General features: G+C 41.2%; 1 protein-coding gene across 18 annotated transcripts in view; it reads left to right on the forward strand.

Annotated features, from left to right (window-relative positions):
• DST (dystonin) overlaps positions 1-20,425 on the forward strand; it is a 511,627-nt gene that overhangs the window by 458,825 nt on the left and 32,377 nt on the right. For all 18 annotated transcript variants that reach the window (XM_043450645.1, XM_043450644.1, XM_043450646.1 and 15 more), the window contains 13 exons: positions 1,076-1,279; positions 2,478-2,709; positions 3,547-3,773; positions 5,249-5,371; positions 5,497-5,598; positions 7,595-7,696; positions 10,293-10,466; positions 10,759-10,914; positions 13,873-14,070; positions 14,403-14,531; positions 17,140-17,310; positions 18,128-18,283; positions 18,475-18,681. In XM_043450645.1, coding sequence (XP_043306580.1) covers positions 1,076-1,279; positions 2,478-2,709; positions 3,547-3,773; positions 5,249-5,371; positions 5,497-5,598; positions 7,595-7,696; positions 10,293-10,466; positions 10,759-10,914; positions 13,873-14,070; positions 14,403-14,531; positions 17,140-17,310; positions 18,128-18,283; positions 18,475-18,681 — 2,181 coding nt within the window. The remainder of the gene's footprint in view (positions 1-1,075; positions 1,280-2,477; positions 2,710-3,546; positions 3,774-5,248; positions 5,372-5,496; positions 5,599-7,594; positions 7,697-10,292; positions 10,467-10,758; positions 10,915-13,872; positions 14,071-14,402; positions 14,532-17,139; positions 17,311-18,127; positions 18,284-18,474; positions 18,682-20,425) is intronic.

Raw genomic sequence — 20,425 nt, forward strand, 5'->3', positions numbered from 1 at the left:
GCGAGGACGGGAAGCTGCTGGTTGGGGAACCTCATGAATAACGGGGTGAAACAGGGCACCTCAGTGCCGTAGGAGGCCGGCCCTGGAGAAGCCTGTGGGCAGTCACAGGAGGCCCAGACTCTGGAGAGGGTCATGATCCCCAGTGGATGCATCTCCCCAGAAGGAATGGGGCTCCACCTGGATTCCACTCCCCTCATTAGTATCACTATCATCATATTTCTTGATTAGATGATGTTATGCAGAATACTCATGTCACGTGTTTTCTCTTAAGTACACCTTACAGTTAATACTCAGTATACAGCTGTGTGTTTGATAGATGGGTTGATTACCCTTGCAGCCACGAACGTTTAAAAATAAATGCCAATAGATTTGTTTATATACGTGAATATCATACAGATCACATATGTACAAAGAATAGACTCACAGATATATAATGTAATATATATGGACACTTTTTTGTTGGTTTACATACAATATAATGATAATGCCTTGTGCATTATATTGCGTATAATATATATATGCCATATATCCATTCTATTCTATATAATTTAATGACAGTGCCTCACTTATCTGTCATATTTTCTCTCGGCATCATGTCCACCATCTACTGACCTTCTTTTCCCTTCTTCTTCTCCGTCCCTCTCCCTTCCATCCTAACTTCTAAATAATTTTCATATGTATCACAAATGTGCAGAAAGGAATACTGAGAATTACAGCTTGGTCTCTGTAGGTTGGGACATAGTGAGTTCATAATCGTTTTATGTAATATAACCCTCGGCTAATACTCTTGTTAGAATGTACTGGTCTTAGTAGAGAAGTCGTAATGAATTGGGAGTAGGGGCTTCACTCATCCAGAAGTTGCGCATGTGCCCTGAGAGGGACCTGACACGACCAGACTGTTGTTTAATCTCTGTGTCAGGGGCATCTCTTCCTGGCAGAGGGCTGCGCGTGCAGAGCCTTGTGATGGAAGGTGTGTGTTTGGAGTTCCGTGCCAGCTGGACGCACCGAGGATGTCGACAGCTGTGTGGCGGAGGTGCGCCTCTGAGATACTGAAGTGCTCTTTGCTTTGTTGTAGCAACTGCGAGAGCTGATAGCCGAACACAAGCCTCATATAGATAAGATGAACAAAACTGGGCCGCAGTTATTGGAACTGAGCCCGAGGGAAGGCTTTTCCATCCAAGAGAAGTACGTGGCTGCAGACACCCTCTACAGTCAAATTAAAGAAGATGTCAGAAAGCGAGCTGTGGCCCTGGATGAAGCCATTTCTCAGTCAACTCAGGTGAGGCTTTGCACCCGAATGCGACGGGCTCTCCCACAGCGGCGCTTGGGAGGATGGTCTCCAGGTCTCCTAATTCAACTCCAGCTGAAGTTGTTTCATTGCATTGACTCTGGAGTATTGATGTTTTAGTCTCAGAGGTGATATCTGCCTGCATCCAGTCCTTACCTTTCTCTGCCTGCTTGTATATAAGTAAGGCATAATTTTCAGTGACTTAAGAAATATGCAGTTGTCCAGACATCTAAATAAGTGTCCATCTAGAGTGGAATTCTGTGTTTGCCATTGGAAGAGCTAAAAGAAAGTGTGATTATCATTATTAATAAATCATTCCCAAGACAGCAGTAAGATGACTATAACATGACTATAAAAAATGATAGGCTGAGGAAGAAGAAAGAAAAGTTGAAAAAAAATTTTTTTGAAAATATTTTTTTCAAGAAGTTTATTTGCAGTTATCTGCAAATTTTCCATTTTGAAGGCCTGGTGTTTATTTTTAGATACACTGGCATGAGAGTGGTCCATTTCCTGTAATCCTGACTGACAGTTCGTTTAATGTTGAGGATCGTGTGAAATCTATTAATATAAATGAACAAGTGTTTATAACTTGGCTTCATTGTCTGCGGTACCTTTGCAAGTGGAAATTTAAAGTTCTTTCATGGATCTGATTATGGGTTTGACCATGAATTAAATACAAGCTTCCATCACATCTTTTTTTGTTGTTTTTTTTTTTTAACATTTTTTAGTTCAGGACACTTGTAACTTAAGAAATCTCTTTCATCTCATCAAACCTGCCCATGAATTTCACGGTAATAATGTAACTTTTTGAGGATGCCAAAATAATCAGGAAAGTGAATGAAACTATCAGGGTTGATAGACACCCAGATTATTGAACCCAGTTTTCAAAATTGTTATTTTGATTGTGGTGATATGAAGCAGTCGTCAGATGCTGCCGTCAGGTTGTCCGATTGTGTATTAACAGACACCATTTCTAAATGAGTTTATTTCCAAGCAGCAGTCCTGTGCCCACAGCAGTGTGAGGTGTGCATAAGCTGTGATTGTAGGCGTAGCCTCCCACGCCAGCTGCATGTGTTCACAGTGGGGCCAAGGTGTGGTGCCCGGCCGTGACCTTAAGCAGGAGTTTCGTTGCTTGAATCCCACCCGTGGTGTCTTTCCCCTGTGAGCGGCTGCTGTGCTTGACCCGCAGTTCCACGACAAGATCGACCAGATCCTGGAGAGCCTGGAGCGCGTGGTGGAGCGGCTGCGGCAGCCGCCGTCCATCTCGGCGGAGGTGGAGAAGATCAGGGAGCAGGTCAGCGAGAACAAGAACGTGGCGGTGGACATGGAGAAGCTGCAGCCTCTGTACGAGACCCTCAGACAGCGGGGCGAGGAGATGATCGCGCGGTCCCAGGGCACGGACAAAGACATATCTGCCAAAGGTGAGCCCTTTGGGTGAGGGATCCTCTGAATGTTACTCTTAGGATGATTCTGGGTGTCCCCTGACAGTCCAGCTGCATATCAACACACTGGAGTTTAGGAAAAAAAGTATCACAGGTGGGGCTTGTTTGGGGTGGAAGGGCTGTGCACACCGGTCTCTGGTTACTGTCTTCCTGTGTTTGTGAAATCAGGCCAGTAAATACAGCGTGCATCATGATACAAAAACCATGTGGTGTCCGGGCCCTTTAAATCCGGTGATTAAAGCATCATGCTGGTAAGACCAAACCTGGGGATAGTTTGTCCTCATTCCTGACTGCATTAACTACTGTAACGGGTACCTGACCCCACAGTCACAGCAACGACCACCAGGATCCTTACCAGCCACCTTAAAGGTCTGGCCTGGGCTTGAAAGGAAGGGCTTGTGCACAGGTCAGTGGAAATTCATGGTGAGGGATTGCTAGAAGGGAAATGAAAACGCATGTTCACATTCCAGGGACTGCGCGGACATCTCTATTCTTAAATTGGAGAGCATAAAGAATAGACTAAACCTTTTTTGGAAGTAAGGCCAGCCTTGGTGAACTCAGCTCTCTTCTGAGCTCAGGGGCCTCTGAGCGTTGTCCTGTGTCAGCAAAACTTGGTTCATAAGGAACAGGACACCCTCATGAGCTGCATTTGTCTGGAAAGGCCATTGGGCCCGGGGATACCCACTAGATGGACTACACCCACATTTGGCCCAGGTTTAGGTCCTTGGCAGACAGAATTGTGATTCCTGTGTGAGTTAGGACGTGGTGCTTTTGTTGATAAAAAGGTGTGTCTTCTCGATACCGTTCTGTTTGTAGCTGTTCAGGATAAGCTCGACCAGATGGTGTTCATCTGGGAGAACATCCACGTGCTGGTGGAGGAGCGGGAGGCCAAGCTGCTGGATGTGATGGAGCTGGCAGAGAAGTTCTGGTGTGACCACCTGTCCCTGGTGGTCACCACGAAAGACACACAGGACTTTATCCGCGACCTGGAGGACCCTGGCATCGACCCCTCCGTGGTGAAGCAGCAACAGGAGGCAGCCGAGGTGAGCCGCGTCTCCCTTGAAGTTAAGAGAACAAGGCGTAGTGGCCTGGATGCTGGGTTCCTTTAGTGTAAATATTTGGAATTGTGCTGTTAAGACTGGTACTTGACTCTGGAAGTGGAATGCATAGGAGTGCATTAGGGGACAGAGCCCCCCGCAGGTTTCCCTTCGAGACTGTGCATTCAGAAAGTGTCTCTCTGTCCCCACTGCTTCTGCCTCACTGCTGGGCCTTGTTATGTCCTTTTTGTCTAAGAAAGAATCCAAGCGGCAACCCGCCTGCAGTCTCTCCCGCCTCCAGCCTCTAAGCTTGCTGCCCGTCGTCCTCTAGACCTGCTCTTGCCATCCTGCTGGTTCGGAGCCCTCGGAGGCATCCATTACCCAGTATCCAGGTTACCTGGAACATGGGATCGGCCCTTTCCACCCCAGTCTAGCCCAGGCCTGTGTTCCAAAGCCACTTTTTTCTCCTCTCCTTTCCCCAGCCCCTTCTCCAAAGCAGCTATGCTCTTTCTAGCATCTGCATTTCGCACATTTTGTCTCCTTGCCCTGGGATGTCTCTCCCGACATGGTTCTGGTGAATCTCACTCAGACTTCGAGGTTCAGGTGGATCGTCACCCTGCACCCTTTCGTATTCTCAGCTGAGTCGGTGCGTCCCCTAGCACTCGCATCGCACGCAGGGCCACAGAGAGTGACTTGCTGTTGGCGGCACCGCCGTCCTTCCTCACGGGCTTGGAGCCCTTGTCTCTGTGTCCCAGGCGCCTGGTTTGGGGCTTGTTCATCCGTGGTCAATAAGTGCATCTTGAGTGAGTAAATGTAGTTAACCAAGAAAATGAAAGCAAAGGTAGATTACTGCATATCTTTATTTTTTTAAACAATTACTTGTTTTGTTTTATTTTTTAATTAATTTATTTTAGTTGGAGGATAATTACTTGATGATATTGTGATGGTTTTTGCCATACATCAACATGAATTGGCATTTCTGTCATAGGTTTGCTTTTTTTTTTTAACTTTACATGTCCTAGGGTAAAACCAAAAATCCAGAGTTAGATTATTCTATACCTGCTAACTCAGAAAATGCATTAATTTGTGTGAAGTCTTTAAACTTATATGATACTTATGTCTGTTTTAAATGTGTATTGCCAAACTCATTGGTTTAAAAGACAAAACGTATTTCCATGCTTTTCAATATTGTTGATACTCTTTTAAAAAACTTATTCTGGTATCTGTTACATGGAAATTGCTTCCTAAATGTCGTCTTTATAATAAACACTTGACATTTGTTCCCTCAAAGGACACTTGTTGTTGGTTTTTCTCTTCTCTTGTTGAAAAAATTTAGTGCAGAAACTTAGAAAACAGGTGGAAGAAAATAAAAATTGATTCTCATCCCGTCTCCTAGAGATAACTACCATCAATGTCCGTGTGCATCTTTTCAGTTTCACTGTGGTTTGGCTTAAAACTAAGGCTGCCATTTCTTATTCTAGGTCATAAGGGAGGAGATAGACGGATTGCAGGAAGAGCTGGACATGGTTATTAACCTCGGTTCGGAGCTCATTGCTGCGTGTGGGGAGCCCGACAAGCCCATTGTCAAAAAAAGTATAGACGAGGTACAGCCCCATGTTTCCTATCTTATCAGATGGTTTTTAAAAGGATTTTGCTAACTAAAGCGTGTTTGACAGTAGTTGAAAACTTACTACGTGACACTGACAGAGTTCTAATATTTCCATTGTAGCTGAATTCAGCATGGGATTCTCTCAATAAAGCTTGGAAAGATCGGGTGGACAGGCTTGAGGAGGCGATGCAGACTGCTGTTCAGTACCAGGATGGACTGCAGGTAAGGCTTGCAGCATCTGCCGGAGGGGAGGGGTCAGATGAAGCGCTGCTCACAAATTCACGCATTGTATTGCCCCGTAGCTGCAGGTGTGATGCAGTCAACTCACCTGCTTCAATTCATGCTATGTCTTTTCAAAGAGATTTCTGACACTGGAGATACATACAGATTTATAGACACCCCTTTACACGCATTCAGTGAAATTTACTTTGAAAAAAAATATTTTAACTTTTTAAGGTGAAAGTCACAGTATTTTTCATAAATGTCTCAACACCAGACAGTGAAGTGGAGCTGAGTCTGAGTTCTGTCCTGGAGTTGAGTGGAGTAAGATGAAAGGGGTAAACACTATCTAAAAATATCACCAAGTGTATGTAGCTCAAGTCAGACATAAAGAAATTTGATTTGAAGCCAGTGTTCCTGGTGAACTAAAATAGATTTCTATTTTATTAGGTCATAATCAGTCATGTAAAAAGTGTTTTCTTCTTTTCTGTGTATATAATCCCTTTTAACGGTTGTTTTTCACATCCCTCACAGGTTCTCCTTCAGTTCACTCACCAGTTTTTTAGTTTATTCTTTAATATTAAAAATTCTTCTGTCACTTGAGGCCAACTCAGGGATATTTCTCTCCTGCTTTCCTTAACCTTGTTCCATTTCCTGACAGGCTGGTGGGAGTTGAAGCCTTCATTCAACCATATGGAAAAGGCCTCTCTAAGTATTTCCATAACACCAAGAGAATATTATTTGTAAAGCTCAGATGAGGACATCTTTTCCCTTTGACCAGGCCACTTCATTTCTAAATTTGTAAAAATAAATAGCACAAGCCCGGCTTTATGCCCGCTGAGAAGTGTTTTCAACCTTGTAAATATATTAAAAAATTCACTACAAGTGACACCTTATTATAATTCTCCTGCTTTTTTTTTCTTTTTAAACCAGTGTGATCATTTACTGGTTGGGTGTCAGCAGCTAGTAACCTGTCAGGCTCCAGCTCTGTCTGCGAGGCCAGCGGGTGATTCTCACATCTGTTTGGCAGGTCCCTGGGACTGTGTCCTCTCTCTGGGCTGGAGATGGTGCTGCCATCAGTAGCCCCAGGGGGTCAGGTCCCAGCTGGACACTGAGGCTTCCTCTCATCACTATTGCTAGAAAAGCAAGGCCCTTCAGAGGTGCCGCTGGTCCTAGGTCAGTAGCATCACCTCGGGGATGAAGGGCAGTGATGGACTGAGTTGTAGCTCAGTGTCCAAAGCTGAAGACACTCACTCCAGAGGTTTAAAGGCTTGACTGTCAAGGAAAACACATTTTATTTCCCAGGTTGTTGCTTAAGTTCTCAGGGCTTATTCCACTTTTTTCCTCCTGATTGTATGACCTGGCAACTTCATTAAGTGGCAAAATAATTTTGTGTATTCAGTACCTAAAGAAAGTAGAGCCTTTTTAGAATGTTTATATTGCATGAAAAGAATAAGAAAAATAGGAGAGTTTGCAGGTTTTTTTGCAGTTAAGAATACTGGTCTTAATAATTATATGTGTAGGATTTTAATGCTAATCTAAACAATACGTAAGAGTTTACTTGAGACAAATTGTTTGAAGTGCCTAGCAGTCAACTTCTTGGTTATTTGAATCAACAGATGGGTTTGAGTCTTTTTCTTTCACTATATTTATGCAGTCTGCCTTTTAGGCAGACATAAAAGAAGACAGATAATTTTATTCTAGGTGGTAAGTTTATAAAACTTTTTTTCAAATAGACTTTTCTTAAAAATTCTGAATATTCTAAGATTCTATTCGAGATAGAATTCCTTCTTCAAATTTGAATCTAAAATTGGAGATTTCATCTATTTCATATCTGGAATGACTGTTCCAGTATATTGACACTTACATTTTTTATAAAATAGGCTCCTTGCTTAATATCTTTATAGATTTATGATCATACTTTTCTCTCACACTTGAGGTGGTTATAGTAGTTTCAAATATATACTGTTATAATAATGTGACCTTGTGTGTTTTTCAGGCATTATTTGACTGGGTAGATATTGCAGGTGGCAAATTGGCTTCCATGTCTCCAATTGGAACAGATCTTGAAACCGTCAAGCAGCAGATTGAGGAGCTAAAGGTATGGTAAGGGCTGAGAAGTCCACCAGGCACGTTGCGTTCTTAACTTCTTGATTCATGGGATGCTTTGTGCAGATTTTTCTATGTTACATAATTGAAGTGCTTCATTTTGATTATGTAACTGGTTTAATATAGTGCCTGCACATAATAAGGTGCATGTAAGTGCTCACTCAATAAAGGATACGAAATACTAGTAGTATTTCTTACCAAATCAATACCGGTTTAGTATAGAAAAATTGGAAAATGCAGATAAGCAAACTAAAATGTTCTGTACCGAGTGACAAGCACTCTTACATTTGATTTATAGCCTTACAGATGTCCTCATGTTGAGCGTAGGATGAGGTACGCATATGTGTGTGTGTATGTTTTACATATTACCTATGTATACACTGTTGGGCTTCCCTGGTGGCTCAGACTATAAAGAATCCTCCTGCAATGCTGGAGACCTGGGTTTGATCCCTGGGTCGGGACGATCCACTGGAGAAAGGAATGGCTACCCACTCCAGTATTCTTGCCTGGAAATTCCCATGGACAGAAGAGCCTGGCAGACTATAGTCCATGGGGTCAGAAGGAGTCACACACGACTGAGCAGCTAACATTTCACACACACTATACTGTGAAGATTTTTAGAGCTGAATTATTCTGTAGCATGCTGTTGTCACTGATACTTACACAGGCTTTCCCGATGGCTCAGTGGGTAAAGAATTCGCCTGAGTGCAGTAGACACAGGTTCGATCCCTGGAGAAGGAAAATCCCCTGGAGAAGGAAATGGCAACCAACACCAATATTCTTGCCTGGAGAATTCCATGGACAGGGCCTGACGGGTGGGCTACAGTCTATGGGGTCACAAAGAGTTTGACACAACTGAGTGAGCGTGCGCACACACACACACAGCAACACTTCTGTTTTCTTCCTTGTTCAGAATAATTCAGTTAGTCTAATAGGCCGAAGGACGATCCGGTGGGTGGATGGGATCACAGTGTTTCCCCAAATGTTTGTTCTGTAGATGTTTGTTGTTTCCCATCTGCTTTCCTCTGTAATTATTCCTTTGTGGCTCTTGATCTCCAGCTGTGAAAATGGCTGGACCGTTTCCTCCGAATTCCTCTGCTGATGCTCCTTTATCAAAGTGGGGGCAGCATTTCCTCCTGAGGTTTAAGTCTCCCTCTACAGAGGCATCTGTACCCCTTTCCATCAATGCTACTACATTTTTGCATAAAGTTACTATCTGGCTTTAGAAGTGTAGCATTTTCCTCTCTGTGATATAGAATATTTTGGGTAGAAAAAAAAAACTGTTTCTTTTTGAGAATTTTACTCTTGCCATCATTATTAGATTGTGATTTTTTTTTCCACTCTGTCTGCTCCTGTAGTAAACAGATGATATCGTTTATATACAATTACAGATGTGGAGGGTTTGTGCATTTTACATGTATCTCAGTGGTTTGCATATAGCAGACTAGGCGGGGTGGTTGCCTTGAAATCAGGTATCTGAAATTGCATCCCCTTTAATCCACTTACCAGCCAAATGGTGTTATCTAACTGCTCTCACTTCTGTGTCCACAGCTTAGTTGAGGATAAAGTTATTTTCTTTATAAGTTTATTGAGAACACCTTGAGTCTAGCAAATGTTCACTATTCTTTTGCTTTTAATTATTATTTTAATTTGCTTGAAAAAAATGAAGCGACTGCTTAGCTCATTAATCATTTACTATTTAATTATTTACTATTAGAGATTAAAATCAATACTTTATGAAAGGATGGTTTCCTATTACAAGTAACCCCTGCCTAACTTGTATTAGTTGGCAAAGCTAGGATGATTACATACATGTCATTAAGCACCAAGAGAGAGGAATGTTATTCTGAGTCCGCACTGGTTGAGCCATAGGATAAATAAATATTAATAAACACAGCATGGCAGGGAATTCCCTGGCAGTCCAGTGCTTGGGACTCCGCACTCGCTCGGCCAGGGCCTGGGGTTGATCCCTGGTTGGGAAACTTAAGATCCCACAAGCTATGTAGCTTGGCCAAAAAGAAAAAGAAACAAAATAAAACAAAACAGCATAGCTACAGAAAACATACAATGTTCAGTGAGTGCAAGACACATGTATACTTTGAGCAGGAAATTAAGTTTGTTAGAGATTTTTTTCCTGGATTTCATATATGTCAATATATATTTTGTTTTATTCTTTCCTATAGCCTCAAAACATTTATTAAATATGTATAATCAGACACTGGAAGAAGTTCATCGTTGAAATTTGTTCACTCTTTATTGTGGAGACAGAAGCGAAATAGCAAAACTGTAAAAACATCGTTCCATCAGAAAATGTTGAATAATAAAAAAAGTTTTCTTTTTTAAGTTAATTTTTATTTTATATTGGAATACAGTTGATTTACAATGTTGTATTAGTTTCAGGTGTGAGAAAATTTCCTTTTCTCTATGCCTTTTTTTGAATCAGTAAACCCTGTTTTAGATTTTTACTCCTCTTCAGCCCACCCCAATATGAAGTATGAATTAGAATAAAGATCTAACCCATAGAGTTTTTGTTTAAAGTTAGTGATGCATGACGAATTTTCCTCATATGTCTCTTTTTTAAAAAACAGCAATTTAAGTCAGAGGCGTATCAACAGCAGATAGAAATGGAGAGGCTGAACCATCAGGCGGAGCTTCTGCTGAAGAAAGTGACTGAGGACAGTGACAAGCACTCCGTCCAGGACCCGCTGATGGAGCTGAAGCTGATATGGGACAGTCTGGAGGAGAGAATCATCAACAGGCAGGTCAGTGCCGATTTCAGGGTCACATGGTAACGTAGGATACGGTGTTCCTGGACATAAACTTTGAAAACCCCTACATTCACTTGTTTCCTTAGAACTTTTCATGCTTCTCATGCCATTAAAAAACTTCTTTTTCAAACTTAAAATATAGGAGGGTGTGTGTGATTGGCTTCATTGCTCTGCCAGTAGGCCTGTGCGGCATGAAGCAATCACTTGTTCACTCGTGTTTGATGAACGTGGGCCGTCTGTCCTGCTGGGCGTGTGGGCTGATCCTCTTCCGCCCCTCTGTCTGCAGCACAAGCTGGAGGGCGCCCTCTTAGCCCTGGGGCAGTTCCAGCATGCGCTGGACGAGCTGCTGGCCTGGCTCACGCACACTGAGGGCTTGCTCGGCGAGCAGAAGCCTGTTGGAGCAGACCCCAAGGCCATCGAAATCGAGCTCGCCAAGCATCACGTAAGTGGCTGTTACTGCACTGTCTGTTTCTTCTCTCTGCGTTTCTAGGGTCACCAGATGTTTCTGGTCTGTTTCCTTTTTAGGCATTTTATGGTTTTGACCTAAGTTTCTATTTGACATCTGCAATATAAGCACATTCCTTAAAAGATGATACTGCAAATGTTTTTCTCATTGGTCAAGGTAGTTATTCTCTAAAACAGCAAGAATGGGGAATTTCTGGCTGAATTTTAGGAGGGCTGCGTGACCAACACTGGAGGGCTTAAATTTCTGATTATACCTGTCCTTGGATGACATAGTTTCACAAGTGGTTGAGAACAGCCTGACAAGTCACAGTTTCCTTGCAGGCTACTGTGTGTCCCCTCCGGTCACCCTTCCCTTCCCGCGTCTCCATTGCTGCTGTTAGGCTTGTTGCCTATTTCTGTCTGTCCATATCTCCCTAATCATGTTGGGGTTTATCCTGCTGTTTCTTTCTCTTTTCACTGGCTTTTTGTGTCTCTTAGTCTTTTCTTTCCGAGTTAGCCTTTTAAAAGTGCTTGTTATGTTGAGAAGAGTTTTTTACATGTCCTGTGCTTGATTGAAAGCTTATAAATGGAAAATGTTTACCTTGAGATATATGCAAAAGAGTGTCATGTTTTTATCATCTTTGTGACACTGGTTGATAATTCTTAGTAGAAAATTCTGTCCGTCTTAGTCAAGTCATGAGGTTTAGTGAATAAAAGTTACGCCCTGTAGAGTTGATATAGACATTCAGCAGGCTCTCATAGAACTTTTAACATTCACATTATGTGGTATCTTATTCTAATCTTAATAAGTTTTCCTTGATTATCATATTGAAACATTTGATTATTTTACATATTAACACCATTTTAAAATAATAGGTTTCTAGCACTTTAAGGTCATGATATACAGTTTTTTTTATTATTCTTACTTAATTCCTCTTCCTTCATGTGTTTCCCCACAGTAATTGTTCCCCAGTTTAAATTTTTCTTCTGTCTTTACCCCGTTCTGTCTATGTTTACAATCATCACCCAGCTATGTCTGATTAAGCAGTTAGAACTAACTTTGCATTACCAATATTTGTCCTCATTTAATCTCTATATTATACCTTTGCAATCAGAGTGACTCTGCATGTAAACAGAATGTTTCTTCTCATAGTGTGAGTTTATAGCATTTACATTGTCACAAACTTAGCCATTGTAGTAAAACTCACATACATCAATGACAGGAACGTTGTAGAAGATGGTAGAGGTGGGAACATGAGGCACCCTGGTCCAGTTCTTTTGCAGGGATGAGTTAGGAACCCTTAGTTTGCTTTAGTTAAGGATGTTTTCTCCTTGCATTTTTAAAAATGTCCTTAATTTTACTGATGTGTCATTGATTTACAATGTGGTATATAATTTCTGCTATATAGCAGAGTGACTCAGTTATAAATACATATATTTATTCCTTTCATATCTTTTCCATTAGTTTATCACAGAATATTGAATGTAGTTCCCTGTGCTATACAGTAGCACCTTGCTGTTTATCCATCCTCCATACACTAGTTTGCATCTGCTAATCCCAGACTCCCAATCCTTCCTTCTCCCTTCTTCTTCCGTTTCTAAAGGTCACAGTTCAAGGATTCAGAATTGCCAGCACAGTTTTTGGAGAAAGGAAGGGAATGTTCTCATCTCTGTCTTGCCTTATGTTCTGGTTCCTAGGCGGTGGCTTATGTAGCGGGACTCTGAACATTTATAAGAATGACTTATATAATTATTGTTTGCTTTTATTGTGAAAATATTGAGCTCTTACCTTTTGAAAGTGGTTCCTACTGTTAACATGTCAGCATACCTGCTTCTTATTAACATCACTCCTTTCTCAGCTGACTTTATAGCTTTTGAAAAACCCTCCGTCACCAGATGCCCCAGAACCTGAGTGAATGGAGTTAGAGGAACAGTGATCACAGGTGGTTCATGCCCTTGGCTGAAATCCTCCTGGCCTGGGGTTCCCCGTGTGGGACGTCCCACCCAGGATAACACACATCTGAGTGTAGAGAAGGATTATCACAGACTTTTACTAACAATAGAGGAAGATTTCTTCTGGTTTCCAAAAACATAGCACAGTCTTTGTGAAAGGAAACTATTCCTGAGCTGTTATTTGTTCTTCAAAATTCTTTTCAGAATTCTTTTAAAATTCTTTTAGCCTTGCAGTTGTTTCTGCACTTACCACTCTTGTCCATGTTAATGCATCTAAGTGTTATTAGTCTGCCCTTATATTCCCACCGGATAATAGAATAGAAAGGTATTATGCACTGGGGTCTGTCATAGGCATTTTATGTGTGTATTTTCTAGTAAGAGAACAGCTAAATGGAATGCTGGGCTCATGCATCCCCAGTAGTTGGTGAAATCTCTTTCCCATTAATAGTAGAGCCTCCTGGGGTTCCTGTCAACTTAAGAGTTAATTCTGGCACCCTTAAAACCCGAGATGATAAAAGAATATTCTATGATCATCATTTGTTTACTTTTTAAGAGTACTAATTGTAAGACATGGGAATGTATTCATTTTATATTCAAACATATATCAATATATTAATATATGTTTGAAAGTGTTTGCCCAAGACATGAAAATTAAGTTCAATTAAAATGAGCTTGAATCAAATGAATATTTTTAGAATCTTTTAACTATAATCTCTAGATAATATCATCAATTGCAAAGCTATTCTAATGGGAAGCACTAGCAGTGTTCTCAACATAATCATTTCAGGGGATGTTGGTAGATTGAAGATAATACTCATCAAAGCTGCAAAGCTAAGGGGAAAGAAGTCCACCGTTTTAAAAAGTTCACAGTATTAAAATTCTGTGTATATGATGTTTTAATTTCAAAAGGTTTCCTAATCAGGAAATAAAACAATTGCACTAGAAGCGATAATAGCTGATTACAAACTAGCAAACATAGTAAGTGTTATTGGAATATTTTCAGGTGCTCCAAAATGATGTATTAGCCCATCAATCTACTGTGGAAGCTGTGAATAAAGCAGGAAATGATCTAATTGAATCAAGTGCAGGAGAAGAAGCGAGCAGCCTTCAGAACAAGCTGGAGGTTTTGAATCAACGCTGGCAAAACGTTTTGGAAAAAACAGAACAAAGGAAGCAGCAGCTGGATGCTGCCTTGCGCCAGGTGAATAAGGGAATAAACCCTGAAACTTTCCGTGATCTTCAAGATCAAGATGGCACGGCATTCTTTGATTGGTTTTCAGACCCCTGTTTAGTTTTTTATACCTTGGGAAGAGGAGTAAAAATAAGTGGGGTTAAGGAGCAGAGCTGATGAGAACGCAGCTTTGTAGCTCTGAGCCTGGTGGTCTGAGCTCCTGACAAAGAAGGGTAGGTGGTCCAGAGGCCCCTGCCGTTGCTCAGAATGCATGGCGCGGCTTAGCAGGCTGCTTAAGCTTTGGTTTTGGCTCCAAAGTGACCATATTTGGCACCTGTCCTTGTACCTCTCTCTCACTCCAGGCCAAAGGGTTCCACGGTGAAATTGAGGATCTGCAGCAGTGGTTGACCGACACGGAGCGGCATCTGTTAGCATCCAAGCCTCTGGGAGGTTTACCAGAAACAGCCAGGGAGCAGCTCAATGCCCACTTGGTAACTATATTGCTTTCTCCAGCTTTGGCCTCAGATTAAGAAGTTGACCATTTTGTATAGGCCCTGGTGGCAAATAAACCGTAGGTGAAGGTTTAAAGGCGATTCAGTTTTGTAGCAGAAATGTAAGTGGTGGACACACTGTTGATTAAATGTTGATTAAATTTTTAAAATCACAATCTCTGTTTTAAAGTGGTGTGTCAATATGTGAAAAAGAGGTTTTAGAAGTCTAGACCTGTTTTTTAGAAGCAAATCTTCCCCCATAAAATGATAATCTTTTATGGATAGTAATAGGGTAAATTTTAAACTGTGGTGCCTTCAGTGAAAAGAGAAATCCCAAAAGGAGTCAGAATGAACTGAAAAAGTATTGCTGTGAGCATGAGATTCTCACCGCGTTTCACAGAAGGCTAGAAGATGTGTTCTTGTCCTGTGAAGACAGAGTGACTTATTTGCTCCTTTTAACCTTGGTGGGGCTATGCCTTCAACCTCACACCCACCAGGTTAGGACAAGAGGACGCTTGATTTTCACTGTCTGTCCCCGAGCAGTGCCTCCTACATAGGGGCGGTTCCCACTCAGACTCTGTAGCCCTGTCCACTCTTAATGATAAGGAGGAAAAATAATGAAACTCGAGATTCTGACTTTCTATCATGGCAATATGGAAAATTTAGACTATGTTTGATCTATTGACATTGCCTATTCATTTCCCATCATAATTCTACTCTAAAAGTTGTAAGAGAAAGCAGTGTGTTGCAGGTGTTGAAAACTAACCCTCTAATTTTTATATTTATGAACTTGCATCAGAAATCTTTTTTAATAGTCTAACACTTACAGTTAGCATCTTAAGAAATAAAAGCAGAAGTACTTAAGGGTTTGGTAAAAGGAATGGTCCATTGTATGTGAAAGTCTGTCCTCTTTAGTAATTCTCATGCTACTGTAAAATCCTACTAACAAAGCTGCACTTATTGGGGATAATTTGGCGTTTGATGATTTGGAGAGGAAGTGCCATCCTGTAGGTGTTGTGAAGTGATACAGAAGTAACTTTTATTACACAGTAGCTGCGAGCAGTTAAAATGAATCCTATTAGTCCAGTAGAGAATTTTCCAGAGTCTATTTCCTTGTTTTAGAAAATAATTATGTATGTGGCTTTGTCGTTAATATGTTGGGTTTTTGGTGCCACAGGGGACTCATTTGTTCACTGAAAAAGTAATTGACTAAGTAACTTGGGAGTACTTGTCTTTTCCATAAATCTGGCCGTCTTCCAGTTATCTCCTTACTTTCCAAAAAGTACCTGCATAGCTGTTACAGTCCATCAAGTGTAAGTTTAATGAACCCTTGAGCAAACATGCTTGAGATGATTGTCTAATAACAGCTGGTTTTTAAATGTTAATTTAGAAGAATGTAAAGAAGAAGTTGGAAAGCAAAGGACTTATCTTTAGAATATTTTATTTTAGAAAAATATCACATATCATCATGTCTGGTTTAGGTAGGATGTTTAAGATGAATTTGCTGATATAATTTGCTAGATTATAGAATTCCATGATTTAAGGAATTCTAAAGAGTTACTGATTTTCATAATACTGTTTTAGTCATGTTCTTTTGAATTGGTTCTCTTATACAAGAAGGAAAATAGAAAACTTGTGCTATTACTATTTCCTGAGATTTAGCTATATTTAGAAGCTTTCCTTTAATTAGGTATTGTAAATATGTTTGGACGAGGATTTTTGTAAATATGTTTAGAGAGGAACTTAATAAGGTTTTAAGAAATTACAAAGTTTTGAGGCAATAAATTCTAGAATTAGTAGTGATTGTTGCACATCCTTATGAATATACTAAAACACTAAATTCTAGACTTTAAAAAGGTTATTTTTATGGACTGTATCTCAATTTTTAAAATTGTAAAACTGAAAATGTAAGATAGTATATAGTTTTTCAGTGAGAGCTATGGTTTGACTTACATTAAATTAAATCAATATAACTGGTCTTATTTTTTACATGAATGTAACTAGTTTCATTGATCTTCAATTTTGAATCTATTTAAGGAATAGTTTTTTATATTCCCTGTAGAAGATACACAGCATTCTAGTTGAAAACTTAAAATGTTATACGAGAGAAGAATATTCATAGGGCCACCAGTCTGGCTTCTGTGATTTCAAAGTCTGAGTCATCGACTTATGTCTTACTATACTGGGTCTTTCCTTCTATCCACTGTAAGTCTTCTGAGCATAGAATTATGTTATACAAAAAAAAATCATAGTTGTTGTCTTATGTCCCAGGGAGAGACTTAGAGAACCCATTTTGCAGAGAGGAAATTGAGGCTCTCGGAGATGACGTTATTCACCCAGGGTCACAGAGCTGATTGGTCACTGTGCACTGAAACCTTTCACAGTAGCGTTTAAAATATCGACATATGTGAGATGGATTGATAACAATAGTACCATTTCTAGGATTTCTTGGTAGATACCGTTCAATTGTAGGTTTAGGTGTTCTTTCAATATAGTGGAAAGTTCGAGTGTCAGGGTTATTTGTGTGCTGGATGGATTGATAATGTGGAAAAAGAACTCAGATTTTGTTCTCTTAAGTGATGTAATTTGGGGGAATATCTCCGTTTAGGAAATCTGTGCTGCCTTTGATGTTAAAGAAGAAACATATAAGACTCTGATGCAGAAAGGCCAGCAGATGCTTGCAAGATGCCCCAAATCAGCAGAGACAAATATTGACCAAGACATAAATAACTTGAAAGAAAAGTGGGAATCGGTGGAAACAAAGCTCAATGAAAGGAAAGTATGTGCCTTGATGAATACTGTAGAATGAATGTCTCAGTTTCATTGCATGAGTCTGACCTTATCTCTGAGTCAAATGTCAGTGGAACTTTTAATGACTTACGTTTAAATTTTCTTTGTATGCATTTAGACATTAGTGGGTTCTGAAAATAGTATTCTGTCTTAACATAGGAGAGCAGAGTTGAAGGAGCCTATTCAGACGCAGATAGAGAAAGGTATATCATAGATCAAGCGTTACTAGATACAGTTTAAGTCTGTGAACCACTCAAATTCTGGGTGGTTAAGTAATTTTAATCACACGTATTAAGCAAAAGGCAGGCTGTATGTAGGCTTGGGGCAGGGGGAGGGAGACCAAGAAAATGAAATGAATTGCATATATAAAAATAAGCACTTATGCAACAAAAATCTTTGAGAGGGAATTAAAAATATTATTGTTTAATCATATAAAAATGATGGGCTTGAAATACTAGATTATGTGCCTTCACCAACAGAGCCTAATGTATATGTATTTCATAGTATTTTGGCCCCCAAAATGAATTGTATGCATGTCAAGTTTTCTTTTTCTACATTCTGTTTTGTAATTATGTTCTGTTGCTAATTGTTCCCAAGGCATAATTTTAGTGTATATCGATTCTTTTTTACCTGCAGTGTGATGCTTCTCACTCTACTCGAAGGGACTTGGTTAGCTAGTATTCAAAAACTGTCTGGGAGAGATGCAGAAATATAGCGTGGATGGAAAGGAGATCTGTCAGAGAGTGGCTATACCGCGGGGGAAGCTCTTTGAATCCCACAGAATGCTCACTAGTCTGTCTTTGCAGGTTAAACTGGAAGAAGCTCTCACTGTGGCCGTGGAATTCCACAACTCCCTCCAGGACTTCATCAACTGGCTCACCCAGGCGGAGCAGACCCTCAACGTGGCCTCCCGGCCCAGCCTGATCTTGGACACCGTCTTGTTTCAGATCGATGAACACAAGGTAAGCTGCAGTCCTGACGCACAGCACTCACCTCTCGAACGTTTTTAGGCATCAGGCTGTTTTAATGGGAGAAACATACATTTGATGGTCTCAGTAGTGTCTTTTGTCCTTTGAGACCAGCTCATCATCCCAGAAGCATTTCAAGATAGATCCATTTTTCCTTACCATGTTTCTTTTTTTTTTTTGGAAAGGTCTTTGCCAATGAAGTCAATTCTCACCGAGAGCAGATCATAGAGCTGGACAAAACTGGAACCCACCTGAAGTATTTCAGCCAGAAGCAAGATGTCGTTCTCATTAAGAATCTGCTTATCAGTGTACAGAGTCGCTGGGAGAAAGTGGTCCAGCGCTTAGTGGAGAGAGGAAGATCTTTGGATGAAGCAAGGAAGAGGGCCAAGCAGGTAAACCTCTGCAAAGATCCTCTGACTCGGCAGTGACTCAGTTAGGTTATTAAATATATGTTATGTTACTAAAGTCCTTTTATGGAAGGCTGTGCCTTGTGTAGCGGTCATGGCCCAGAGCCAAGGTGTTTATTTCCTACAAGGAGCATGGCCTGAGTGGAGGATGATCTCACTTTCTGAGCTGGCAGCAACCCCAAGCCCTGGGGATCAGCCTTGGAAGGACTGATCTTAGCTTGATTTCACTGATGGACCCTTATCATTAGGGCTCGAAAAGAGGCTCCATATTTTTGTTTTTGGTTCTATTTGTTTTCTTTGTCCTTCCAACCTCCACTCGCATACTGAGAGTGAGGCAATCTATTACACTGCTATGTCTGTGTAGCTCCAAAACCAGACTTCCTCCCCACGCAGCCCCCAGACAGCTTTCTGAAGGCGACAATGGGTCTGGGTTGGCGGGCCCCCTTCTCTTCTCCCCATCAATGCACATGTTGACAAGCCTTCCTTTCTTCTCTGGTTGGACATCGCTCCATCCTACTTTGAAATGAACTGTTTGAATCTTGGGAGGCTGGTTTTTTAATGTAAAGAATCTCACAAGGAGCTTTTCTTCCTTCCTTCATCTGTCATTATTTTCTATTCTAGACTGAAAGCTGGAAAGTACAGTGATACATTTCTGTATTCCAGGGAAGAAGGAAGATGCACACCCCTCCCCCCCTTGCTTGGCATATAGCTTTGATTTTTACTAGGAACTTCTTGGAATAACATCTTTATCATGACTCTTTGGAACCCATTCATTTGCATTTGTCTGGCATTGGTGTTGGGCTTGGTTATTTGGGGAGCGAGGTTCAGTTGGGCGATGGAGTAGACGACCTGGGAGTCCAGTGTTGGAGTGTTTCAAGCAGCCAGCATAAAATGTTTAAAAGCTGGAGAAATGACAAATTGCATTGAGATAGGATTACAGGCCGCGTGTCTCTTTTTGAGTGGGAAGTGTGGTGTGTTCCATGTTATAAGTGCGTCTCTGGAATGGAATCAGCCTGGATGTTTTTGTAGGACAGCACTCAGGCCAGATCCGCCGTGTCTCCTCCCGCCTCTGCAGCTGTCGGCTGTCCTGGAGGCACTCTGAGTTAGGAACGTCTGATCACCAAAGCCTCTTGGATGTCCACTGCCGATTGGCCACTGTCTTCCACCTTTCTCTATTGGGTCCATCTTATTTTCTCAATTTGTTCAGTTAAACGTGCAAGGATACTGTTCTCCATGCAGAGGGATGTTGTTTCTTCTGTTTGAGTGACTTCAGAACACTTCTGAGAGCAGAATCAGCCTCAGAACCTGTGCGTTTATGTCCTTGTACTTACTGCTCAGCTGTTAGAGGCTGTGCCGTCTGCAGATGGCCCGGCCCCACCCTCAACTGTTTATTTATTTATTCTGGTATCTCAGGTTTGGCTCAGATCTTGGCTGCAGTTCTCTGACCTGGGCGATCCGTGTGGCTGCCTGGCCTCTCTGTTCTCATTGCTAAGTTGATTACATGTGGGGAAGGGGCCTGGGGAGAGTGGGTCTCTATCGAGATCGTCTCTAGTGGACCTTCCCCGCGTTGCGATTCTGTGCTTTCACTGTGCTTGTTGTCAGATGTCTTTTTGTTATTTCACTGTTTATGTTCTTTGATAGAAAGCAGACTGTTTTGATTACTCAAGTTTTTGCTATGTTTCTGTTCCCTTGAGTTCCTTAGAAGAGATAATTTGTAACCAATTTCCCA

Source organism: Cervus canadensis, chromosome 28, assembly GCF_019320065.1.
Source record: "Cervus canadensis isolate Bull #8, Minnesota chromosome 28, ASM1932006v1, whole genome shotgun sequence".
NCBI lineage: Eukaryota > Metazoa > Chordata > Mammalia > Artiodactyla > Cervidae > Cervus > Cervus canadensis.